Here is a 27,855-nt window from a genome sequence, read left to right as displayed (position 1 = left end):
TCTTTTTCTGCAGCTCATGGCAAATGATGGATTCAGGATGTTTGAGCTGTCAAATGCAACTGTCTTTGTATGTAGATTATGTTGGATGTGTGAGAACAGGCTTCGTTATTTACTGAAAACCTTTGAATGGATTGTGGTTGAGTTGCAGAAGCCCTGCTAAGGAGCCGGTTTGCATGTGCTGGTAAACATTAACAGAGGAAGTTACCAGGCGCTAAAATAAAGCAAAACATGCAGAGATTTAAACCTGCGAAGGAGCTGATTTATAAAAACATCCAAACTCCCTCTGCTGCATGGAGTCATTGGCACACAGACTCACCTGACTGCAGCGTGAAAAACATCAGATGTTTATGACTGAAGCTCTGGTTTTATTTTGTGAATGAGCAGCAGGTACGAGAAGGCCGACACCTGTGCACACACTCTGGTATCCAAACGTACTCATAATGTATTTTTCCCTTTTTGTTGGTGGAAAAATGTGTAGTGCTGCTGATTTGTGAGCTTTCAAACTTAAGGTGTAGTCCGTACTTTTTCAAATGGCCAGAATTTCAGTCGAGATTCAAACATCCAAACTCCTCGCAGTCTGATCTTGATTTCTGTTAAAAAATGAGCTGGAAGTCAAATGAGCCCTGCCTTACAGTGAAGCCTTGCATATGATTGTGATTGTTTCAGTGAAAAAAGTGACCAAAATGTCACTGCTTTCTATAGTTTCTGTTTGGAGCAAATAAGAAGCAGAAGTCAGGAACATTCAGATTTATTAAGTTACGTTAAGCTCAGTAAAATCTGCACAAGAAAATTAAATACATTTGAGAGAACTCGTTTGCATATTTTTTAAAGTAAGGAGAAGTAAGTGGGTGTATACTGGTGAAGTGATGGATACGTATTAAATGGGCCGTCGTGTTTTGGACTGACTTGCTTTCCTCTGCAGGCTGCAGCTGCTGCATTGCGCTGGATGAATGAACAATACCTGGCTGCTGCAGAAACCCTGACTGACTTCTCCATTACAGCCTGCATGCCCTCATTCACTCTGCAGTTCTTGGGAAAATCTTAACACTTTCAGACACCATATTATTACATTCAGCTCAGTCCCTTGGAAACATGGCGCTGTCAGGAAGCGTTGGTGTCACTTCAGAGGACAAACAGTCAGGCTGCCAGGAACAGGAGCGGACATGTTTATCTCTTAGCTCGACTGTCAGGAAATTTATGGCAAATTTGTACCAACAACGTTTTTAATTATTCAAGAGAATTTTGTTTCCCATATGTATCCCATTATGAGGAAAAAAAAGCTTTTTATTGAACGAAATTAACTTTATATTTGGTCTTAATTCCCAGTCTGTTATTGTTTTGTATTCAATTTGAGCCTGGAAAGAAAAACCTCCTCTTTGTTCCACATTTTAAATTTTGGTTTAGACGACTTGTTCGTTTGTCTCTTAAGACACACACTCTGATGTTCTGCCATTATCCCGACCCCTGAGACAAAGTGTGACCCCTGAACCCAGAAAACCATGATGTCATCATACTGGCTCTTCTGAACTGTAATCTCTGCACATATGGATTAAAAAATGTTATTAAAAATGATCTGGAAAGAATCCTCTAATTTAGAAATACAAATAAATGTGGTTATTCTCACTAAACCAAATTTAATATCAGACAGTTTGGGGGGAAAACTTGTGTTTTTATTCGATGTGCGTCTTGTTTTGGTGGAGGTTTCCAAAATTAAGTATTAAAATCGTTAAGCTGTTTGAGTAAAGCTGCTTAATTTGTTGAACCATAACTCATCCTGATTTTAGCACAGATTTTATGGAGGAAATTCATGTGATTTCAATAAGCTAGACCTAATGAATGACAGAGACCTAAGATAAAAATGGTGGCGAGCTTTGAGCAGCTTGAAAATGCAGTAATCAACTGTTCAAACAGATCCAGAAGGGCGAAACAAATGGATCGCAAAAAAAGCTTAAATCAAACCAAAAAAGTGTTTTTTACGGTGAAAGCCAGTAAAACGAGTCCAGACAATTAGACAACTTGTCTGTTTTTGATTGAAATTGCTTGACATGAAAAGTGATATAGAAAAACACCAAGAAGTTCTTTGAAAAAGCTGCGGTGTTACGATAATCACCACCTTAAAAGTGCCTTTGCTTCATCTTGAATTCCTGCACCGCCAGCAGATGTTTTTGCTTTTGTTCCTGAGTTTTGATGTCAGCCGGGTCGGCTCGGTCTGCTTTCTCACAGGCGTCAGCTGAAAAGCAACGACCATCTAGTATCTGTGACTCACACTGCCGAGCCCTGAGACGGGACCCCTTTTAATCTGTTGCCACCCACAGGCTCAAATCCTTTGGACATTCTCGTTTGCATTGGTGTTTTCTTTGCAAAGAAGCTCCAACTCGTCTCCCTTGTGTCTTGTTCTCACCACAAAGACTATTTTCCCCTGCTTTAATTCTTAAACGTAGATATTTTGCAATTCTTGGTTTCATCCAATGTATGTAACTTTTATATAAAATGAAATGAGACACATAAGATCAATCTGCTCTCCCTCCTCCCGCTGCAATTTTGGCGTCTAAAGGAATGTACAGCTCCCGGTCAAAAACAACCAATCAGAGCCAAGAGGAGAGTCTTGGAGCTGTCAATGAGGCTCAGGTATGCGCTACTGGAGGAGAAGCAACTTACTGTTCCAGGGAAACAGTTTATTGATTGATATGGTGATCAGCACAAACAGAAAAATATTTTCTGGGTTTCAAAAGTTGAAAATCTTCAACTTCTGAAATGTCCTTGTTTTTATATTTTGTTTTGTTTTTTTCAGAAAATTTTAGATTAATCCCAAAATTTCAGTTGGGATTAATCAGAACTCAGAAATTTCAGGGGGTTTTCTAGAAAACTCCTAAGATTAATTCCCAATTTTTTTTTCTAGCAAATTTATGACTTTAGAAACTCAGAAATGTTGACATTTTTTTTTTTTCTGGAAATTTTTTTTAGATTAATCTCAAAATAAATGTATATATTTTTGCTGAAATTTTCTCCTTTTTTATTTAGTTTTTATATCTACAATTATGACCTAACATACCTAAAGCCAGACACAGACCCAGCTTGGATTTGAAAAACTGCTTTATTTAAAATCCACTAATCTGCTGAAACATCAACTACCTTTTTGCAAAGAATATGCAGAATTTGCACAACACAAAACTGATTCCAACCACTGTGTGACACCAAAAGCTTCCAGAATGAAGCTGAGAACTACAGACGCTATAAGCATCATTTCCCGTTCAGCTTTGCCCTCAGAGAGCCATTTGTCAGAGGCAGTGAGGTGCCAGCAGTCACTGGAATGTCAGCAGATAGCAGCCGCAGTGGTCAGGACGTCAGGAAGACGGATGCCGCCTCTTGAACGGCGTCGCTCATGAAGCGTGATGCCTCTTATCCGTCTGAGCTGTCAGTCGAGGTTCTAACACATCCTTATCTGCCCTCCACTCTGCCTGCTGCTGAGGTTGTTCCTACATTTCCAGGCAGATCCCATTTGGCACCAAAACCTCATTTTATCAAATTTAAAGTCTCCAATTTAAAACAAAATTCTAAGCGATTTTTAAGATGTCTTGCTACTTTGTTCTCAATAAGAGGCTGTTTGAGAGATTTTGTTGATTGCAGGTTGTTGTAGTGATCAGGGGAATCACTGGTTGTTCACATCCAAACTGGCTGCTGTGAGCAGATCTGTGAAGGCCAGAAAACAGACATCAGTCCAGTTCAGCCATGGGGAGGAAAAATGTTCCCATGAGACGCCTGCAGTCATGGGAAAAGCTAAACGGACACCATGACTCAGTAGCTTGTAGAGGATCCTTCAGTTTGAAGTACTTCTTTTATGCAAGACATCATCAGTTTTCACATCATCACAGAAGAATTTTAACCGACTTTCCTTGGCCGCATTGTTCCAGTTCATTGAGGTTTGTTGGCGTTTGCTTTCTTAGGTCCCACTGCAGCATTTCCATTAGACCGAGCCTGGTCTGGATCATGAAATGCTTATTTTCCCCACTTTTAGCCATCATTTATAAATTTACTGCTTTATTTAGGGCGTTTGTCCTGTTGGTCGTCCAGTTTGGGTCGAACTTCAGTCATCTGACAGATGACTCCATATTTTCCTTCATATACAAAAGAGTGTATTATATATACAGGTCTGTAAAAAACGAAGAGCCCGCTGCACCAAACCCCCTTGAAAACCTGATGGTTTTTCCACCAAATATTGATTTCTGAGCTCTTCCTGAGTTAAAACATTAGTATTGTTTCTAAATGAATATGAACTTGTTTTCTTTGCATTATTTGAGCTCTGAAAGTGCTGCATCTTTTTCATTCTTTTGACTGGAGATATGCTGTCAGTAGTTCATAGAAGAACAAAGTTCATTTTATTCATTTACCTGTAGAGTAAAATCAGAGAAACTGATCGTTTTAATTGGTCTCTTAAATTTTTTCCAGAGCTGTAATTTGCCTTTTCTTTTTTGCCAGGATTGGTGTTTTACAACATCACCATTACAGAGAACATTGTTCTTAATAACTTGTGGTTCATTTTAATGGAAACTTATTTGTTCTGCCACATTTTTTGAGGGAACGAAGTTGTATTTTGGTCTGAATGAGTCGTTCCTGTTCTGTGCTTTTTTTTCTTTGGTAGAAAGAAAAACAAACAATGTTGCGTATGGAAATAATCAAGCTTTAATTTATCATGTAATTAATTGGTTTAATGTTTATTCAGGCTTAATCAAATGTCTTCTGATGCATTTAAATCCCAAAAAGTATGTTTGTTTTTTTTCTAGCATTTAGTCAATCCCTGTATAAGGTTTCTACAATAAGAAGCTAGTAGATTAAGCTAAATCTGTTTTAGTTTTATTTTTAAGTCCAGATTCTTTATTTGGGAAACTTCTGCATGCGTTTCAGCGAACGGCAGTTCCCATGCTTATTCAGTGTAGGAGTTTGCACTGAACATACCCCTCATTAAAAATGCTTCTGATGTTGCAAACATCAAGTGCTCTTCCCACAACAAGCCAAGGCCACACAAGGGAAAAAGGTTTGCAAGCTCCGGAGAAGTGAGAGAAACCGCACCGGTGAAAGGAGGAGCAGGAAGACCGTGGGAGGAGGGCCGGCTCAACCGGAGTGTGTTAATTTGTATCTGGTGCTGTGAAGTCTAGGGGAGGGCTGCATTAGAAAGCGGTGGTCCGTGGAGGAACGGGGAGGGGGGAGTCGGGTTTCAGACCCAGTCCCGATGCACTGAAGCTGCCTTTGTTTGACTGGGAACCCAGAGGGAGAGTGAGGAGGAGGAGGAGAAGTTTTTAGCTTGGAGGGAGTGAAAGAGCGACAGAGTGGGCTCCATCTCTCTCTCTGTCACCACCAAATAAATGAAAAGGGAAACTTTAGTGTGGATTTAAGCTCCCCATCAGTGAAGATGGCTTCACGGTAAATGAAACACGGCATATTTTCTGGGAATAAGTTGATTTGAAACGGCGTTAGTTGGTTTTCTCACTCTCTGGATGTGCTTTTGTGCAGCATTCCTCCCTGGTTCTTTGGATTATCTCTCCTGTGCTGCCATCACTCCTCTGCCTATCAGCTGCTGGACGGTATGTGCACTCGCTCTGCTACTGGAAAAAGTTCTCATTTTACCCCGCTGGTGGAAAAACTACAGCTTCAGAAGTTTGCTTTTGTAAAAATGTGCAACTTGACTTCACTTTTTGAGGAAAACTGTTTGGTTTGTGCTTTGGAACTGGAATTGGCACTATGAATATTTATATTTCAGAAGAATTACAGACAAGCATGCAAAGGTGTCAGTTTACACAAATTCAGATTTTTCTTGCATAATCTCACCAAAAACTCAGTTTTCCTTCTCTGAAACCACCTCATGTATTTTTAATTGAAGGTGTTAAAGCTTTCTGCACGTCTTGGGTGGTTGGAAGGCACAGATCATTTAGAGAGATTTGGAGATCTCTGAGGATCCAAATTTGGACTGGTTTTGGTCTCACTGCACAAAGCAAAGGTTTGCAATGGAAAATAAGTGTGTGGATGGTAAAACAAAACCTTCATCAAGCTCTGGAAAGTTTGCACATCATAGGTTGGAGCTTCAGCCCTGACCACAGGGTGAATGATGAAGCACCGTTCAGTTTTATGAGAGTTTTAATTGTTTATGAGCTGATGTGTTTTCTCCAGACTCCTGAGAATTTGAACTTCACTGCTTTAAACCCAACACCCTGACAGCGGAGTGTGTGGCAACATGCCCGGCAGTGATGGTTTGATAATGTGCTTATGGGCTTTTTGAGCCAAGTGTTGAAAAGATTGTAGTTCATTGCTTTTAATGAGACATTTAAAGGAGCAGTTTTAAGTAAAATCTACTTTTTTTGAGCTTTACATCATGTTATTCCCTCATCAAAAACATACCTGGAGTTTTGCCTTGATTCTTTCATGCATGCTTGAGAAACCCTTTAATCTCCATGGCAACCATTCAGCTGTGCAAAACGCCTGGGTGGACGTAGCCCCGCCTTCAACGACGCAGCTCCGAGGAGGAGCTGCAGTTTCCGAGCTTCCGCCTCAGAGCAGCCCTCTCCCCTCACTCAGCTCCTACAGACTAGCCAGCAGCAATTAGCTAACACCTGGTGGAACTGTGCATCTTCTGAGCTCGTTATAGGAGCTTCTTCTCAGTAAAATGCTGATAAAAACATTTTAAAAGGTTTAATAGAGAAGCCATGAAGTTTCAGAAAGAGCAGGAGTTTTTAAAGAGACAGAGGCCCAATTTCATGGTGTTAAATTATCAAGTTAAGTTATATTTGATATGCATAGCGTTTTTACAACCACTATAGTTAACATAGTTACTTGATTGTGCCATAAAGTGGCACTATGTGCCTGGAAACCATAATACTGCCACTTTAAGAGGTCTTCTGCAGGATGCAGGAACTCTGGCTTCACAAAGTTTTCTGCAAACTTGGAGTGCTCGTTGAAATCCTCGTCGACTCTGTTGGCTTAATCTGGTTTTAACTATTTTCCCAGCTCCTGCTTTCGGAGTGTTTTCACAGCTTATGACACGTTTTCAAACCTCGAGCGTTGATCACTTCAACATGTTCCCAATTAAGACTGAACGAAGCACGCATTTGCTTTCCCACTGCAGTAGCGAAACCCTACAAAGAGCTTCATTGTGTGACTAAGGTTGGAGAAGATGATGCTGAGTCCATCATGGCTAATACGCCGTCATCACTTTCATCACCAGGCTGGAATCCACGTCGACATTTGGTGGTTTTTGTTTTTCTATTCGGCTGTTTTGACCTCAGACCTCTGATGTCACAGAGGCACCACTGTCCAGAACTCGTCAGATGATTGTAGGGTCTCATTAGTCGATGGAGATTAAACCGTCCATCTCAGGCTGGAGCTTTCAACAACTGGAGGCACGTTAAAGAAAACTTTGGCTTAAATTATGAGATCATTGGAATATGATCTCTAGAAAGAGATTTTGTTCTGTTAACGCTGCAAAAATCATTGCATTTCATAATGCAGTACTCAAACACAGTACTTTAGTGAAAGTACAAATAAAGACAAAAACGTACACTAGTAAAACTAAATACTTGCTCTTAAATATGCTTAAATTATTGAAGGTAAAAGTGGTTTCTGAATGTATTCGCTAATGCAGTGGTGTAGAAAATAATTAAGTTTGCATACTGTATGTGTATTTCTTTTAATGCATCAATAATGTGCCATTTTAATGAACATATTGTTTTATTGTTTTTGGTGCATATGTGACACTTGGATTTGTTCTGTGCATCATAATGCCATGGATAACCTGCATAGCTCAATGCCATTAAGCTAAACCAATGCAGTATTTTAACAGCATTAAACACAAAGAAGTTATGATTAAATCTGATTAAGTAGCAAAGTAACGGGTGTATAGTAACCACTGGATATGTACCAGCACAGATTATTAGCACATTATTCTGAAAACTAGGAGATCATTAGTCAAAGAATCAGTCAAAAGGACCAAAAGTAACTCCGGAGGAGCTGCAGAGAGCCACAGCTCAGGTGGAATGCCAGGTTTGGTGTCCCACAAATCAGAAATATAAAACGGTTTTTAAAAGAAAACTGCTTAAAATTAATTTTTCCCACGAACCAAGTAGAAAACTTAGTCGCTCTGGTCAGATGACCCCGCAATCGAGCTACTTTCCAGCATTAAAATGCGCTGCACATAACCCTAATGGTGAAACACGGAGGTGATGGCATCATGCTGTGGGCACGTGGCTGTAAAAACGTTTGCCAGGCTCTGTGTAGTGGTATGTAAGGCTGCAGAGCTCAGGGCAGTTGTTGGAGCGGTGGCTCCACTGTCAGGCTGTTTGTCTGTTTGCCATATTTATAATCCACTGCCATGATTCCAATGTTTCTTCAAGACGGAGAGGGAGGGAATAAACGAAGTGTGTGTGTTTGTGTGCTGGAGTATGCAGGCTGGCTTGCCAGAGAAGGCACCAGGGACAAATATTTCCAGGCTGCATGCTGTAAATAGTCCTAAAAACAGAGCTGTCGCCACAGCAACATTCCCATTTCTGGGCTTGATTTTTGAGAAGAAGGTGGTATAATGATTTTCCTTTGTCGGGAAAAAGAGCAAATAGTTTCCTACAGGTTTGTCTGTTAGCAGCGTACCCTGCAGGACATTTTCCCTGAAAGCTCTGGCTTTAATTTTGACACAAATGTACAACAACTCCATTCAGAGAGGACTGCCGCATGTTTTAATGCATTATTGCTGTGATTTTACTGAGTTTATTAAGAAATCAAATGAAAACAGTGTAAGAGAACTGTGAAGAATAAACATATGGAAATATTAACCAGGGAATAAAGCTTTTTATTGGTATGCAGAATCCAAATATGTATATGTGGGATGTTTTTGCAGTTTGGTGTCAACATGAGCCCATATAAAACAATAAAATCACTTGTTATGGGAAACCATAAAAGCGTCCCGGTGCTTTGAATCTCCATTAATGCAGACAAACACGCTCTTTAGCGGACACACACACCTGCACCGGCCAAACGCATCGGCATCAACGGTGATGCTCTCCATCTGCTCTACGCATGATAATTATTTCCACATGATGATGATGATAATTATCTGGGACACGCAGGGCGCTGTTGGTTTGTGGGGGAAATGAAAAAGACGTTGGGGTTGCTGGTGTTGAGGTGGCTACCCTCAGCTGATGAGACCATTATGGTGGGCATAATGAGGAAACTGTTTGTGTGTGCGCGGCAGACGGCCTTCATGCCATTTAGAAGTGACGTACCTTATCTAATGCCCAGATGTCTTGTAAAAGAATGACTCGGGGTATTTGTTTCAAAGTGGAGCTGCTATCTATCAACAGTCTCCTAACTGCTGTCTGAGTTAGCTCAGTTAGAAGAAATGCAGAGAATTTGTCACCATGAGAAGTCAGTATTCCCCAAATGAAGCAAACCCAGGCAACGTTTTATATACGAAAAAGAAAGATTGTCCCTCTGCTTCCAATTTGGTCGAAGGAATGGTGCACAACAGCCACAATATGTTAAATTTACATTAAAAATTAGCACTGCGCATGGCCCTCCCCTTGTGCCTGTTGTCTGTCTCACCCAATAACACACGCACCTTCAAATGTACAAAAAACAGTCCTTTTCATTTTAAAACAGTCTTTCATCTAAAGTCAAGCCAAAAAGAAATAAATGGGTCATTGGTGGTTTGTATGCTAAAATGTTGTTTTTGCCACTGCAGTTTTTGTGGTATAAATCTGATCTAGAGGTTTAAAACTAATATCTTTAAATTGACTCAGATGATTTTAGCAGCACCAGTGTTAGGAGACTCAAACTGTCTGATTTGGACTGAATAATAAGTCAGGAGCTACTAACTAAACTGATTAAGTGCTATTGAAATGCTGATGTGCACATCTTCCAGGTCCTTATTCTGATGTTTTTGGCTCGATTTTCCCATTCCAATATTTAGACCACTAAAGATATTATGAGATACTCCTGCTGTAATTGGTGTGTGACGCTGGGACCTCTGCTCTAAAATCGGGGACAGTCAGCGTGTTGAATTGTAGCATGTGGGTTGACAAATGAGAACGCAGTCTGTTGCACATATGTAACCAATCAGAAAGCAAAATGATGGACACATGGACGGGAATCCAAAATACAAAAGACAAACAAAAGTCACCAGATGTCTTGTATTGTTTTTCTCTGTTAAAACTAGTCTACAAACTATTTCTTCTTCCTTGTCGGTCATGTTTGTTTACACTGAACCCACGTTGGAGCTTGGTTTTAAGAGAGTTCCCACCTGATATGAGTGAAATCTGTAAATCACTCATGATTCAAGAGTAATGGAGCAAAAATGATGTTTAAAGTGCCATGAAGGCTGGAGCTGGGAAGCATGTCTGTGGTTATTTACACTAAAAATCATGTTAGCTTTCAATAATGGACCACAAATGATTTCTTACTGCGTATGAAGGAGCGTTTGACTTAAAACAAGCTCCTATATCTTGCTGGAAAGTTATTTGCAAGTTGGTTTTGTTTTATCTCAGGAGTAAAAAGATATTTGAACCAGAAACTTGACCAAAAATAGTTGCTAAGGTTTTATTTTTGCAAAGTGAGAGCCACATAATGTGTGCTTTTAAAATCTTTCCCAGCATTAATGTGTTTCATAAAAATTAAAGGTATCAATAAATAAGATGCTGGGTGATTTTATAGATACAAAAAAATCTAAACATTTTCTTTTCTCCTCTGTATGAACTTCCTGAAATGAAGAGTTGGATTTTTATAGTTTGTGTCTGTGTAAGATTTATGCTGCAGCAGTAAAGGCTAAATTTATTTCCAGGCTTTTTGCACATCTCTATATGGACACCAATCACCATGGAGGGCAATTTAGTCCTAAGAGTTTAACTACCTCTAAGGCTTGTTATCAATTATAGCCTGTAAATCACTCATGATTCAGGAGTAATGGAGCAAAAATAATCATGTTTAAGACGAGCAGGTCAAAGTACCCTGTAGAGAAGAGCTGCATTAAAATCATGCACATCCAATGTTAGTTATCAATAATACAATGTTTGTTTTAAAATGGATCTCTCTGCAGTGGAACCAGAGGTTTGTACCACTGAGACAGTTTTTAAAATGAGATCGATCTGCTTTGCTGTCCAGTGAGATGCCGATCTGGCATAAAGCAGCAGATTTTGGATTTCTGTGTTTTTGGCAGTGTCAGATCTGCAGCTGAGTCCAGAAGTTTACATACGCTGGATAGAAAGATACACATTTTATTTCTCACACTTTGGAGTTAAACCAGACACAATAATGAGAGAATATATTACATTTATTTATTAATGTCTTCAGAACCAGAATTTTTTGGACATTTTCTCGCTTTTTGTTGACATTGCCTTGAACTCTGTGACCTTGGTCAAATGTTCTGGATTTCCTTCCACAAGTTCCTCGCCGTTCTGACCCATTCCTCCTGGCAGAACTGGAGCCACCGGGTCAGGTTTGCAGTTTGCCTCCCCTAACTTCTCTATCAGATTCAGGTCAGGCACCAAAACATGGACTTTGTTGCCCTTCAGCTACTTTGTAACCACTTTCAGGGTTTTTGTCCATTTATAAAAGCTTTACTTTCTGGCTGTTGTCTTTAGATGTTGCTTCAATATTTCTACATAACGTTCTTTCCTTTTGATGCCATCCGGTTTGAGAAGTACAGCCCCACAGCATGATGCTGCCACCACCGTACTACACAGAATGATCTTATTTTTCCTCCAAATGTAATGATGATCATTGCCAAACACTTCCACTTCAGTTTCATTAGACCACAGAAATGAAGTTCTTGTATGCATTGGAAAACTGCAATCGTTTGAATAATGACTTCCTCCTTGCTGAGCAACATTTCATCCCATGTCGATTCAGGAAACGGAGCACGGTAGACGATGACGACGTCCTGCCAGCTTCAGCAGCGTCTTCACAAGATTTTTGGCTTTTATTCAGGACTCAATTTGTGCGTTTTGGACCAAGATACGTCTTTCCTGAGTGGTTCCATAGTTAGACATTCCCACCATGTGGACATTTGCATATAATTGATTGAACAGAGGAACTGGGAACCTTCTGGTAACTTGTTCCCAAAGGTGAACCAGACTCATGCAGCTCCATGATTCTCTTCCTGACGATTTATTTTGACCAGAAATGAGTGTTTCAGGTAGAATACATCCACAGATATTAATCTATCCAAAGTAGCCAAAGCCATATAACTGTTTAAAGAGACAGTAATCATCCTGTGTGTAAACTTCTGATTTTAGCAAAATGCAAACACCTACCAAAACCTCCATCTAAAACAAAATCCACATTCCCCCAATGAGAGTTGAGCTTTCTTGACTTAAAACCTTTTCGTCACAAACCTGAGTTTAATTCAGATTAAAACAGAAACTGATGTTCCTGCCGACATGAAGCAGTTTTTGGTTCTTTGAATCATTTCGCTGTTTCTGTCTGCAGATGCTGTTTTCTCCTCCCAACTGTGTTTCTTTGCTTTTGTTGTGACAACTTGCATCTGGATTTCAGTCTCCGTGTCATAAAACAGACCTACACTGCTAACTCTTATGAACTGTGGTTATAATAACTTGGATTAGGGCAGTGGAAACTGCAAAGCAAAACGGTAATAAGTTATAGACAGTTTAGTTGCTGGTTATCTGGTTTAGACTAGCGCAGAAGGAGAAACAATGTTAACTGCACATTTTCCCATTAAACAGCTGAAAACACTGCATTAATTGCAGTAATCGCCAGAGTTCTCGGTAAAAGATTCAGCAGTTTAGTGCTGCCTAGATTTAGGGAATTAAAGTGTTTCCATTCTCGTCCATGTGGTCATGATTGTTTCTTGGCAGCGGTTTTGATGTAGGTCATCTGGAAACCTGGCCTGCAGAGTCGAATCCAGAGAAAAGTCCAACTATGATTTCATGAATAAGCAACAGTTTAACAAAAAGAAGAAGAAGAAGAAAGTCACTCGAGGCTTTTCTGTTCTTGTTTCCATCCTCAGTTCATGACATAATACACAACCGAGTCAGAATCCATCCAGTTTCTACAGGTTTCGGAGGAAAACGCGTCACATTGAACCGAACTCTGAAACATGAGAGGTTACCATGACAACCAGTAAATGTTTGCTAACGCTAAGGAAGTGGAATCAGATGTTTCCTAATGTCTCTTTGTTTTACAAACTTTAATTTTCATGTCAAACATGAGATTCATAACAAATCAGACCCACTCTTTCATGTGTGATCTCTTACAGTTTGTTTATAATAAAACGTCTTTCAAGTAAAACTGTCCATTAAAACGCAAATCAGCTCTTTTAAAATTGTCTTTAGTGCAGAGTTCAGTCATGTTTTCTGCTCAAACGATTCCCTTTTAGAGCTTATTAAAGTCATATTTGATAATATTCCCTTGACAATTTTTTCTTGTTCGTCTTTAAGAGTCTGAGTCAGACAACTGTGGTTGTTGACTTTCTTGAGTCGACAAACTAGATCAAGATGTTTTGTATTTGTGTATTTTAGGCACAACATTTAGAGCTGTTATTTTTCCCCACCACAAAACAAACAAAGATCTATTAGCATAAAAGTCAAAATGTGTTTTCTGTCAAAACTTTGGCAGTTCACTTTTTTAAATGCTACATTTCTTGTTGGACTCAGCAGAGTCACTATTTTGTTGTTGCAGAAACGTTACTGGTAAGTTAGTTTTGTCTTATTTCAAATGTAGTAAGATATTTGCAGTAGAAACCAAAATTACTTGGTAAGATTTTGTGTTTTTGCAGAGAAACATGTAAGGAAATAGTCTTTTGTGGTACTTTTCAGTGGGAATGTAGCAATGAAACCCCACACAGACGTGAAATCCAATCAAAACCAACATGACTAAAAATGCAGATACCTGCTGTTCAGCGACAAAATTATCTAAAATGTATAAACCAATCACACAGGAGCCATCAAACACGAATAGCCAAACTTGTCCTGGACAGGAAGAAGTCAATATTTTAGGACATGGAGCCAGTTTGACAGATGTCTGCTCAAAAGCATGAAACCGGACGACAAACACAGGATGTGGTAATTATAGGAAGGTTGGGGCGTAGAGGGTAAAGGTGTGATGCCACATGTCGCCCTGACCTCCTTTTCGTTTGACCTTAAACTCTTGAAGCTGGTCGTAAAGGGACCAGAGGAAGCCCTGCAACTCGTAAAAGCTTCATGCGTTGAATCTGTCAATTCAAAAGATGGCTTATCTGCGCTTAATTTCTTCCCTCTTTAACTTGGACCATCAAAGAGTTTTCCTACTAAAAGCAGCTTTTTTACAGGATGCGGCTTTCATCTTCTGAGCTTTTGAAATTAAGCTAACTCACCGCAAAAACACAAAGTCTAGTTTCTAGTGCAAATATTTTAGTACAAAACAAGGCAAAACTAACTTATACGTAACCTTTCAGCAAGATATACAAACTTGTTTTCAGTAAATACCTTAAAGTTGTAAAAGAAGTACTGGTTCCATTGGCAGATTATTTCACTTATAACAAGACAGTTTTGCCTTGTTAAAAGTGAATCTGAAAGAATTCACTTAAAACAATATCTTGTTGAACGGTTACGTTTTCTACTAAGATGTTTGCACTAGAAATTAGACCAAAGATACTTGGTAAGATTTTGTGTTTTTGCAGTGACAGACTATGACTTTAAATCTGTGTTTCTCTATGAAAACAATAAAATTGCTGACTGAAGACCCTTTACAGACATGAAGACACCAGTAGTTTAAACGTGCCGCTGGTATTCCTTTCTCCCAGATGAGTAATCCAACCAGCGTTCCCGATCTCTGGACGCTTTCCTGTCGTCCACAATAAGCATTCTGCTTCCAAGCTGTGAATTTGCTGCACATGTACATTCCTCCTTAAAGAAAAACTGGTTATAGATTTGATCTTGTGACATTCTTTTCCTTCCAGTGTTTTCCTTTGTGATCAAATGCCTGCTGAGAGAGAAATAAGTCCCAGACCAGCTGGAACAATGCATCTGGGGGAAAATGTGTCAAAAGGCAAAGTGCAGCCGAGTGAAGAGTGAAGTGGAGGGAATGAGAGCAGAGTTGGAGGCGATGCAGCATCTGCAGTCTGACCAGAACTCATCCATTTACATCTTTATTTATTTAGGATCACCAAACAATTTTAAAGAAATTTGAAGTCATGATTTCGACACATCTCTCTGTGACCTTTCGTTAAATCATAATCAAATCAGGAGCTGCAAACGTCAAGAAATCAGTTGTGCAACAAAATGAGGCACACTGCAAAAACTAAACCGTACTCCGTGTTTTTGGTAGAGTTCATCTGAAAAAAGTGTTTTCGGATTTCAGTTATTCACAAACGTAGTTCCTGTATCAACTATTTTATCGTCCTACCAAATAATTTGTTGTCTGAACTGATTGATCACTCAGGAATCGGCTTGTTTTCTGAAATGGTCCCGTGGTGATGAGCATCACCAGATGGTATCAAACAGTAAGATGTGGAACTTGTTTTTTAAAATCGGTTCTTTGCAGCTTCAAATGGAGCCAAATGTTCAAGAGGTGAAAGTTTAGTACTGAAGGCGCAGCACTCGTATAAAAACGTGCTCAGTTCTGAGCGTCAACTAAACGGTCATAATGTTCTGCTTCAGTAAACGCTGTGAGGTGTTTGTTCATATTAGTTCACATTCAGCAGCACATCCAAATCTTCTGCTTATTCAAACCAGTTTGAGTTCATTTCCCAGGAACGTCTTTTGTTCTTTCTTTGACTTTATTCTGCGCCTTTTGTTTCCCCTTAACTTTGGTTTCACACCTGACTACCTTGAGGTTCCCGACTGCGCCGGGTCATAAGATCGTTGCCCACACAACAGAACCTTTAACCTTTGACCTTTGAGCTCCTCGCAGTTTGCTTGAGCTGCATCTCCTGTCTCTGAGATGGACGACTTCTGGAAGTCAGCAGAGCAAACAAAGTCTCAAGTTTAAACTTTCCACCACAGAAACTCGCTCTCTTAATTACAGATTTCTTTTTGTTTGTCGTATCTTTCCTGATGTTCGATCGATATTTGAAAGCGCTGGATGATTTATCTTCTTATTAGAGGAATCAGCGCTGATATGACAGGAATCGTCTTTGGAGGCCTTTTCTCTTCAGAGCGGCAGGTGGGATTACCAATGCAGGCCGTCTTATGTGTGCTGTCAGCTGGCCTGCAGCTGCCGATGCATTTCCCCAACGCCTCAGCAATAAGCTAATTTACAGCCTGGTCTTAATTTACCTCATTGTTTCACCACAGCTGGCAGATGAACGTCAACAAACGTCTGTCTGATTTCTCTCCTCGGCTCCTTCACAGCCGACGTTCACTGCTTCGTCTCTTTAACAGGCTTGAACCTCAGTTCACATCTTTAAACACAATTTTTAAAACTAATTGAAGGAATAAAATTGTCAAACTTGATGTGGAGATCATTTTTACACTGCAGAAACACAGAATCTTACCATGTTTTTGTGTAGTCTCTAGCACAAATATCTTAGTACATTTTAAAAACAGCAAAACAAATTTTCAGCATTGAAAAATGTTTTAAGTGAAATAATCTGCCAGTGAAACTTTTTCAACAATATTAAGGACTTGTTGACTTAAAACAAACTCCTAATTCTTGCTGAAAAGCTACTTAAAAGTTGGTTTTGTTTTAATTCAAGTACAATGTACTAAGATATTTGGACTAGAAACTACCGTGTTTCCCCGATTGTAAGACGTATTGGGGGTTTCAGGGGGGTCGGCTAATATAAGCCGTACCCCAAAAGTAAGACATATGTCTTACTTTTCGGGGAAACACCTCTCATCTAGCTGCGCGCCGCCTCCTGCCCACGTCCGCGCCGCCCCCTCTCCATACGTTCATTCAACATTCAACAATTTTTTTCCAATATAAGACGTACCCCGAAAGTAAGACATAGTGGGGCTTTTGGGGATAAAAAGAAAGTAAGACACTGTCTTACTTTCGGGGAAACACAGTAGACAGAAATACTTGGTAAGATTTTGTGGACTTAAAGTGTAACTTTAAATATGTTTTGGAAAATTATTTCAATTCGGATCGAATAAAAAAAGTATCAGCCAGGAAAATTAAATACTGTAACTCGCATTATTGAGGATTCTGTCTGAAGGTTGTTAATTTATGACAGTATTAAGACTATTATAAGATGCTAACAGCTCAAAATATCCTGGATGACACCGTCGGCTGTCGGCAGGCACTGCTAATCCACTTCCTTTGCTTTTGCTGCTCCTGACTGTTGTTTTGGCTGGACATCCAGACAGAGACGTTGGTGTTGGGGATGCAAACCGTACTTATTATTATCAATGGAGTTGTTGTTCAGGTGTGGTTAGCTTTTGAGTTACTAAACGGCTGCACTAGTTTGTAAAAACTATACCTTGTAAACTCCTTTGTTATGCAAACTGATTAGTTTGTTTTCTGCACAATATCAGTGGAGAATTAAAATGTAAATATGCAGCAAACTGCAGCTTTGAACTGTAACTCAGCCAAATAGAGAATAAAACTAGGAAAGGACTTGGAGACATTTTGTCTATCAGAGGAATAATGATGTTGTGTGATTGGATGCTCTGCTGAAGCTCACTGGCTTCAGTTGAAAAACATCAATGACTGATTGCATTGTTCTAGAAATACTCTACGGTTTCCATCACACATTAAAGTGTTACAGGAACAGAAACACACACACACACACACTCTGTCTCTTCATAATCGGGCTGCATTTCATTGGTTTCTCTGTCCATCCATCACACACCTGAATCCTTTTTGTCTGTTTCTGACCCGGAGTGAACTTCTGTTTGCCGTAACTTTTTCATAAATCTCTGGAAAGTTAGAAAATGTGAAGGTAACCGACGTGAACAGCTTGACTGCATGTATATAAAAACGAAAACGTGTGTGATGTAGACTGGGTCACTCCGGTCCAACCAAAACACCCCTGAACTCATCAGAACCGCCTTAGAAATATGTGGAAGTTCATGTTTTGTATCTGGCAGACAGGGGCGTAACAGAAGGGGGGCTCACCGGGGGCCATGCCTCACACACTTTTTCCAGATGTTGCAGCTGTTTAATTCATCACAACATGGTGTTATACCTGAGTGAAGCTGGCTCCAATGTCACCTTTAAATCTCATAAAATGGTGTCAAACATTTGTGCAGCAAAATGTTGTTTGTGCTGCTCAGATTTTAAAGATATAACTAAATGTTTTCAGAAGGCATGAAAGGTCAACCAGCCATCCTCTCACCAGTTTTTTGAAATGAACAAAATTGGTGTCTACCAACTCAATTTGTGCTAGTTTGTGCAACCAAAAAATTAGTTTGTGCTGCTGTCATTTTAAAGATGGTAATAAAAAACAGTTTATTACTGCAAGTTTAGCGGTCAGAGGTTAAACAAGTCCCTCCACCCTTTCAAATCAAATAAATTGGTGCTGGTTTGTGCAGCAAAATGTTCAATTTGTGCAGCTGTCATTTAAAACCTAATAATAGAAAAAGATTCAAGAGTTCATCCTGCCCCCCATGTTTACAAAATGCTGCATTTGTGAAACAAAAGTTTTTGTTTGTCACTAGAATTTCAAGATATTAAGAAAAACATTTCCAGAGGTCATCAGAGGTCAACCAGTCACCAGTCACAGAATAAACACAACTGATGTCAGTCAGCTCTGCTAGGTTTGTGCAGCAAACATTTCTATTTTGTTTGATTTGTTTACTTTTTATGTTGAGTTACAGGCTGACTTTTTGCCTTTCATTAATATCTTCTAAGCAAAAGCAGCACAAACGTAGCAGTGGATTGACTCAGATTTGAAGAAATGTCTGGGGATCATCTTCACTCAGACAGGAGACGGTGACGACCTCCATTGTTTGTGTCAGAATAATGACCAATAAACCAGCAAGAGACAAAGAACTCTGCACATTTTTCCATATGGTATGTTGAGTAATGCTGCTGGCTAATGGACGACCACTTAATCCAGAATATTATGTTCTAAAACACCATTAACGTCATAGATGAGGTGTTTACGCGTTTAACGGCATGAAGCCTGGCAATAAGCGGCGGTCTTTTATGGAAAAACGTGGTGGGCAGCAGGACGGCTGTATCAGGCAAATAGAGTCTTAAATTAAACGCAAGATTGAAATGTTTGTGTAATTGTGTGCTTTCTCTGGCAGGCTGAGCAGTGTCTCTGCTGGAGGGCATTTTTAAACCATACACAGCTGCAGACAGTTTGTTTTCTGATTAGATATTTGTAAAAATGCCAACAGATTTCTGTCGCCAGCAGGTTTTTGTGCCGTCGTCCCAAAATTTTCTTTGGAATTAGTTTTTTTTTTTTTTGCATCAGTTGTTGCAGACTAAATTAAGCCAAATCTACACATCGGGAGTATGGCCCTGTTTTTGTTTAAGCAATGTCTCTTTATCGTCTAGTTCTTGACCTGGTGGGAGAAGTGAACCGATACTTTGGGAGAATGTGCTTGTCTGAGGAAACTTTTACTTATTCAGCAAGCAGCGCTGCCTCTTAAAACTCTCACACTGGCAGCAAATTGAGAACTTTGCTCCAACTTTCTCCTCAGCAATTTAGAACAAACTGGGAAACCACTTTGGTTTTCATTTGTTGTTTAACATGAGCTAAATGTTAGATTTAAAGCTTATCTTAGCTCAGAGAAACCAGATTTATACTGTAGATTATTCAGTGAATCTGAAACTTTTAAGAGTTGTAACCAGAGAAGGAAGCAGTTATGGTCACTTATTGCTTGCTTGAGGTTTTTGTGAAGAAGTGCTTAACTCCGTCGTGAGCAAACAGAGAAACCTCAAACGTTTTTGGGTGGATGTCATGAGTAATTGTTTCCTATGAAGTTTCCAGTTCCATGCGAAAGGCATGGCCCACTCTTAGGCTTAAGAACATCTCCTACTTTAATCACTTTGTGCTTCTTTTGCACCTCAACATCTGTAATAAGCAATTTAGTTCAAATGTAGTTGAAGTTTGACCAGAAAAGTGGAGTGAGAATAGGGAAATCAGTAACGCAGCAAAAAGTGGCTACAGAGTGTTGACATAACGATGAACTCAAGTCTCGTTACATAACACAATGCTCATCCAAGATTAAAGTGGTATCAATTAAATTTTCACTTCATAAGTTGAAGATTGAGATGGTGGAGGGGAGTAACTTGGATCCCTAACAAACCGGAACCCCGTGAAGGAATTTAAAAGCCCTTTACAGATGCCGCTCTGGACAGTTGTCCATGTCAAAAACCGCCACTGATTATCATTCTAGCAAAAGCTCTTTTTTTCTGTGCTGCCTCATGTCTTTTGACATACTACTTTTTAAATAGGTGATTTTCTATACAATATTGAGGAATAAAATACTACTTGTCTACAGCTATAGAGTGAAAATCATCAAGACTACGATGAATTCAACCTCATGATGAACGATATCACTTCTTGTTTCAGTTGTGATTCAAAAGGTTTTTTATTTCAGAAAAGTGTTTTATAATAATGCATATACGCTTAGTTTTCTTCAAACTTTGTGGATACTTAGCTTTTTTGTTCCTGGAATTTGATAGCCCTGTGCTAGCTGCTAATGCTAACACATACATGTTGGCATAAAAACATTAGAATAGTTATGATTAGCATTTTTTCATACTTTGTAGATATTTAGCTTTTCTGGTACTGGAAAATGATAGCCTTGTGCTAGCTGCTGATGCTAACACATACATGTTAGCTTTTAAAACAAAAGGTTAGTTATGATTATTTTTTCATACTTTGTAGATATTTAGCATTTCTTGTTCTGGAATTTGATAGCTCTGTGCTAGCTACTAATGCTAACACATGCATGTTAGCATAATAAACAATAGAATAGTTATGATTATTTTTTCATACTTTGTAGATATTTAGCTTTTCTGGTACTGGAAAATGATAGCCTTGTGCTAGCTGCTAATGCTAACACATGTATGTTAGCATAATAAACAATAGAATAGTTATGATTAGCATTTTTTCATACTTTGTAGATATTTAGCTTTTCTGGTACTGGAAAATGATAGCCTTGTGCTAGCTGCTGATGCTAACACATACATGTTAGCTTTTAAAACAAAAGGTTAGTTATGATTATTTTTTCATACTTTGTAGATATTTAGCATTTCTTGTTCTGGAATTTGATAGCTCTGTGCTAGCTACTAATGCTAACACATGCATGTTAGCATAATAAACAATAGAATAGTTATGATTATTTTTTCATACTTTGTAGATATTTAGCTTTTCTGGTACTGGAAAATGATAGCCTTGTGCTAGCTGCTAATGCTAACACATGCATGTTAGCATAATAAACAATAGAATAGTTATGATTATTTTTTCATACTTTGTAGATATTTAGCTTTTCTGGTACTGGAGAATGATAGCCTTGTGCTAGCTGCTATTGCTAACACATGCATGTTAGCATAATAAACAATAGAATAGTTATGATTATTTTTTCATGCTTTGTAGATATTTAGCTTTTCTGGTTTTGGAAAATGATAGCCTTGTGCTAGCTGCTAATGCTAACACAAATGTTAGCATTAGCCTGTGTTAGCTGTTAGAATGAGCAGTCAGCTCAACCCACTGTGCTTTTTTGACTAACATGACCAAAGCTAGTGTTCTATGCACTTTCTGGATGAAAAATAAACCGCTAAAATATAAACCGCTCTGCAAAACTCATCACTCACTCCATAGTGGACTACTGTGCTCTCGTTATTTCGGTCTACCAGAAAGAATCTCTGGAAAACCTGAACATCCTTTAATGTTTATGATCGCATACAAACTGTCTTGATTGTTACAGTCAGTCCAGTCCATTTATGCCTTCACCGGTACTTCCCAAGCAGGTGGTTTTGTCTTCCAAACATGTGTTATCAATTTGTAAGGATTATCATGACAAAGTATTGGCATTCACACTTATTTATTTAAAAAGGTCGTACACTGAGCACATAAAAGGCTGGAAGTAATTTGAGTTGGAACAGATCTGGAGATCATATAAATGGCACTGCTGCACAAAATTGACAAAGGTTTCTTTTAGCATATTAAAAACAAAACACAAGTGTAAACTTTTCTTGTAAGTTCTGGATTTTTTTATTTTATTTGGTGAAGTAGCTGCAGTCAGTTTCTTTTCATATAAATTATTGAGATTATAGAGTCTGTCAAAGCACCAGTAGAGGAGTTTCACGGACAGCTACCTGCGTAATCCTCTTCTCTTTTTTAAGAGCTTCTGTTTGCAACGAGAGAAGCCAACTTCCAAATCTGGAAGCCTTTAACCCCCATGCAGAAACTCACACTGATGGTTACACCAGCTGAATGAATCACTGAGCTGTAAAATTTTTCTTTTGGTTCAAATTACTTCAGCATTGGCTCCGTAAATCACACAACTCCTTCTGTACAGGACTGGATGTTTTGATTAATCAGCCCATGTGATGGAAAAATTCTTGTGTGGGATTGAAGTGTTTTTACGCTCTCGCGTTGTAAGGAATTATAATGTGGCAATGGGTAAAATATTAAACATTTACTTGAAAATGCTTCTTAAATTGAAGTTTAGAGCAAAGTTTAGACAGGAAGCAGTTATTGTAGGTCAAAGTGATGAATTATCTGGACAATTTAAATTAATCTTGAATCTTTTCCCATTTATTTACATTGCAGAGGTTTGTGTGACAGACCAACACATGTGAAAGCCTACAGGGCGTTCTCTACACTTTCCCCAGTTGTATGTGAGAACCATTTTATATTTTAATTTTCTTTTTGTTTACACAGAAACCATCCATCTGCTGCAGATACGGCTCAAGTCTTACAAGCAATTATTAGCTAAGCGTTTTAACATTTTGAAAACGTTTATTTGGAATGTAATGAATGGATGTTGTTAAAGGGACAATGAAGGACTTTTCAGTCTTTGTCACAATCCAAAGCTGGATGAACGGAGCTAGCCTGTAGCATCTAGCTGCGTTATCTGTAAACAACATGGCTACATCCTGGTGGCATTTGATTTAAATTTCTAAAAACTAAGCAGCTTTAACATCTGAAATGTTTCTCAAATAAAGTCTGCTGTTAGATTGTGGATCCCTTTAAGACAGGGGCGTCAAACTCGTTTTGATTTCGGGCCACAGTAAGATCACGGCTGTTCTTAAAGGGCCGGTTGTGCCATAATGTGTCAATAAACCCAATAAACAAACGGTTAGAACCGTCTCCGCATTTGATAAGTTCTTCTTAAAATTAAATAATACTGAACATCTTTTCACGTCGATCAGTCCCTCCAGAATTTCTCGATTTCATTTTGATTTTTTTTGCCATAAGAATCAAAAACTTTTCTTTCGCTAACTTAGAAATATTTGCAAGAAATGTTATATTTGCACTTAGATATAATAAAAAATGTGGCTTTCTATTATTCGCAAATAAGTGTAGAAGTAAAATATACTGCCACCTGCAGGTGGGAGTTGGCATCACTTTAAAACCAATGTTTTTCACCATTTCTCTGGAAAATTTTCAATGAACTCCTTCATGCACAAGCACAAAAAAATGATGTGATTTGTTGATTTTGCATTCATTTTGATGACCACAGTAAAACTGGAATTATTGACTGATGTAATTTGGCAGTAAACGGATAAAAACCACTTTGATTTGATTGATATAACAATATTTAAGCACATAACTGTTATCTTGAAGGTTATATTCATGCAATACCTCTGGAGTCTTGAGGGCCACATAAAACGCTGCGGCGGGCCAGATTTGGCCCCCGGACCTTGTGTTCAACAAGAAGTAAATTTTTGAGAGCTGAACTCCAGTCAGTTGTGGGTCTTCTTGCTGTCATGGAGGGAAAACCCCTGAATCCTGAATGACTCGGTGGCTTTGCAGCGTATCTGTGAAGCAGAGGCCAAACTCATGGTGTGAATCCACGATTCCTCCCATCTCTGGACCACAGGTGAGAGTCTGAACAGAGGTGGACCAGTAATCTGAGACCTTCGCCTTTTAGTTGAACTCCCTTTTTTGTTTTTCCCCCCAACACAGACTTCTTAGAGTTTCACTTCTCCATATATCTGTTGCTGCATCCTGTCACCCTGTCTGAACAAGACACTTTAACGCCTCCACTTTGATCCACATGAAAGCATTCTTACTTTTATTTTGCACCACAAACTGAATCTGTAACAAGGCTGATGGGCAACTTTGGAAAGCTTAAAGGTGTCTGTTGGTCTTTCATCCTTGCTTGTGTAGAGAACACAAAATTCTCTGTCCATTAATCCTCTTTAGAGGCTCTAAAAAAACCATCACTTTGTTTGTACAATTCGCCCTCAACTGGGCCGTCCAGGCTGGTTAAGCCTCTTTAAACGCTGACAATCGAGTGGCATCCCATTTGAGTTGGTGAATGGACCGAACAGCCAGTGCTTTGGCCCTGATCCCGGTCTTCAACTGAGGCAAACCTCTCAGAGTGTGGAGCCAAACAGATGGTATTACTCAGATCCTCCCCTGTCTCTGCAGAACCAGTTTAAGTTCCAGGAGCTTTCGTCGCTGTGATGAAAGCAAACACGGCAAACCTTCTGCTGCCCAAGGAAAATTATTTAAAAGGGATTTTATGTGACTTGATAAGCTGTGTTCATCTGTCAGATACACCTGAGTTTATTTTTTCTTTTTCCATTACTTTATAAAAGTCACAGCAGCACACCATGGTGTCTTTCAGTTCTTGCCTCATAACTTTAAAACACAAACTCTTAGCTTTGTTTCCAAGGTTGAACTTGAAAGGTTTTTAAACTTCACTGGATTGTAATGTGCCCTGAACAATGGACCAGTTCTGCTGAACTGTTGATCCTTTTCACACCTTGGTCTCTACAGCTGGTTAAACATGGTTCAGTGTGAGCAACAACAAGCCTGTTTGCACAGCCTCCTGACATCTGACCTTTGCGGACAGCCTCTTTCCACATCAGAGCTCGGTTGTGTTAATTTACTTAAAGGCGACACGAGAAACCGCTTCAGAAAAGACGCAAAAACCATTTGTGTTTTTTATTTTACATCATCAAGTCGCAGTATTTAATATGCTTCTCCAAAAGAATAATGATTTTTGAGATTTAAATCAGTGTGTCTGAACTTCTTGTGGTATTTTTTTTAGCAATAATTAAACTTCTATTTGTTTTATTATCCATCTGGTAGATTAAATGTAGCAACTGAAACCAGTAAATGAGAAGGTAGAATATCTCGTCTCCATTGATCCAAAAGCTCAAAGTCAAGGCTCAGTGGTGTTAATTTGACTTCTAGGTGTTAATTTTAACTTCTGGGGCTCTTCTGATTGGCCCAGAAGTGCCACATGTTTCAAAATAAGAGCGCATGAATGCAGCTTAGCTCCTCCAGAAAGCGAGACGACAGCTTTGCCGATGCAGGTGATTCAGATTCTGTGGTGGATAACGTCGGTATCAGGGTCTTTTACTGACGTCTTCAGAGTTAAAAAAGGAGGAAAAAATTAAAATATTTTGTCTTACAAAGCTGATACTGTCCTGTTGCTGCTGCTGTGCTGAGAGGCACGATTTAGGAAGGTAAATCCTGGAGAGGCTTTGAACAGTGTTTTAGTTAAGGTGGGCAGGAGGAACCACTAACCTGACCGCCTGAACTATTTGGCTTTTCGCCCTCGGCCTCAGATCTGCCAGGAAAAAACATAACAGTGAACTTTCTCTTCCAGAGCCTCTCTGATTAAAACTTCTCTGTAGATTATTAGACCATCTGTTTTTACATAAAGTTGAGTTTTATTTTGTTATGGCAAACTGATAACTCTTGAAGGTTATTCTGCATGACGTTACAGCAGCCCCTCCCCTGCTGGACGCACCACTTAGAATGTTTTCATTAGAAAGTCCTCATAAGCCCTTCTGTTTCACGGTCAACCGAGGCACATGGAGTCATTTAACCCTCGTAAATCTACAAGAGCACTCCTGTAAACCCCAGCTTAGAGCCGGAGGACGTGCACAAGAGTCGAGCTGCTCTGGAAGACGTCAAAATGTGACGGTGAATGATATTTAAGTTACGTTTTGACAGATCGTCCCTCAGTTTAACAGCAAATGCTGCAAAAGCGAGTTCATCTATCAGTTTACGGTTTGTTTTTGGTGCTGCTGGTCAGCGGACCAAAGAGCATTAGGAGATTGGAAAGTGCATTAAATATTTTTCCGCAATGACCCTAAATATGCAGGCAATTTGTGACTTTAAAACAGGAGTCATGACCTCAGATTTTCATCTAATATTCAGGATCTGTGGTATCTGTAGGCACCTGAACATGTAACCTCAAATAACAAGCACGTTTTGGTAATAAGTTGATCTTTTTTGTGTCTGAAATATGACCTGTTTCAAAAACCTCCAAAATATGTCATCGCAAATCAGCGGGCACTTCCCGTTACCTAGCAACACCAGTGAAGTTCAGCCCGTTACCTAGCAACCCCAGCTGAGGTGCGGGATGTTTGCTCAGCTGGTTTTACCACTCACTGCATGTACTGTACAATGGCTGCTGGAAAGGATAAATGTTTTGTTGTTGATTTAGCAACCAGAAACTGCTTGCTGCATTCTTGTTGGTTGTGCAGGAGGCTCCACTTCTACTTTTCAAAGATGTACAGTTGTATAACTTTGCCACCATTTTCATGTACGAGTGTAAGGGTTGAGTTGGGGGTCGTGGCCAGCAGCAGCTTGTTAGGATTTAAAGTGACAGACACCTTGAAGCAGCTCATTCTGACAGAGAACTGAGCAGAATAAAATCACGTTATCTAAGAATGATTTTGCAATAAAAATGTTTTTTTTCTAAAATCCATTTGGGAGACAACCTGTAATTTGCAAGAACAGGTTTCTTCATCAGAATTACATCACATTTCAGATGTTCAGTGTTCTAGTGTTGCACCTGAAAGATGAGCTTGATCATTTTCACACAAGAAGTTAATCAAAGCTCACATTTACACAAACAAAGATGTTCCTGCTGTCTGCATGATCACTGATTAAATGAATAGTAAAGGTAACGTCTAAGACCACCGACACAGAAGAAGCAGATCGGTCTCACTGAGAAACTGTAGACTCTGCTTCTGAAGTGAAAGTCGGATGAAATGCAAGAATGCCCTGAACTCACCACCCAGCCCCCGTCTCCCCAGTTCAGACCTCACTTTACCATAAAGCTGCCATTGTGAGTCTGTGCAGAGGATTTAAGGCGATGCTTTTTAAAGATGGCTTCATTTTGCTCTCGTGGTTATCATAGTAGTGGAAATGAACAAGGAACTACAAGCAGGATTGTTCTGACAAAGCAAATGAAAGTTAGCATAAATTGTGTTTAGTGGAAGGTGTGATTAGTCCTGCTGCAGCCGTTCGACCAAACTGCATAAGATACTGACTCAGCTGGTGATTGGCAAGCTTTGATAATGAACTTCTTGTACTTTTCCAAATTTAAACTTCCAGAGTTCTGAATCCAGATATTTCACAGAAAAGTAGCTATAAAGCTAAGACAAAATCATATCATGTGGTCAGGATTTAAAAAGTATTTTCCCCTCCACAATTCTTCCACCACAGATATCAAATCTACAATTGGATGTTTAGAATCTGCTGAGTTTGGGTATTTATGCACCTCCAGACATGCTGTTTGGCACTATATTGTAACCTGTCGCATCTTTAAAATGCATCTTTGACGACTGTAGAAAAGGAACTCGACACAAAAAATAAAAACCTATGATTCTCTCAAATCATTTATAACAAGAGGAAACAATCTGCCAAGTAGAACTAGATGGTTTGGTGGGAACATTTTGTTCTTTCACAACAAATCTTACAACTTGGCTCTGCAGCCCCTCCTATACTTCAGTCATTTCTTGATGCATAAAAAAGAGGCAAAAACATATATATGGTTCAGTTGTGCA

General features: G+C 39.2%; 1 protein-coding gene and 1 long non-coding RNA gene across 4 annotated transcripts in view; both read left to right on the top strand.

Moving 5' to 3' along the window:
* LOC148153444 (uncharacterized) overlaps positions 1-1,571 on the top strand; it is a 49,796-nt gene extending 48,225 nt beyond the window's left edge. The window contains exon 3 of the long non-coding RNA XR_015761650.1: positions 923-1,571. This is a non-coding gene — a long non-coding RNA (uncharacterized LOC148153444). The remainder of the gene's footprint in view (positions 1-922) is intronic.
* Positions 1,572-4,917: 3,346 nt separating this feature from the next.
* LOC106932144 (uncharacterized) overlaps positions 4,918-27,855 on the top strand; it is a 62,913-nt gene continuing 39,975 nt past the window's right edge. For 2 of the 3 annotated variants that reach the window (XM_088001433.1, XM_088001432.1), the window contains exons 1-2: positions 4,918-5,418; positions 5,509-5,579. In XM_088001433.1, the coding sequence (XP_087857559.1) occupies positions 5,408-5,418; positions 5,509-5,579 (82 nt within the window). In that variant the 5' untranslated portion in view covers positions 4,918-5,407. The remainder of the gene's footprint in view (positions 5,419-5,508; positions 5,580-27,855) is intronic. The other variant, XM_088001434.1, reaches the window with a different exon arrangement.

Source organism: Poecilia mexicana, unplaced genomic scaffold (genome assembly GCF_051168715.1).
Source record: "Poecilia mexicana isolate PSO_F unplaced genomic scaffold, ASM5116871v1 scaffold_20, whole genome shotgun sequence".
In the NCBI taxonomy this organism is placed as follows: Eukaryota; Metazoa; Chordata; class Actinopteri; order Cyprinodontiformes; family Poeciliidae; genus Poecilia; species Poecilia mexicana.
This window is presented reverse-complemented; position numbering and strand designations above follow the sequence as displayed.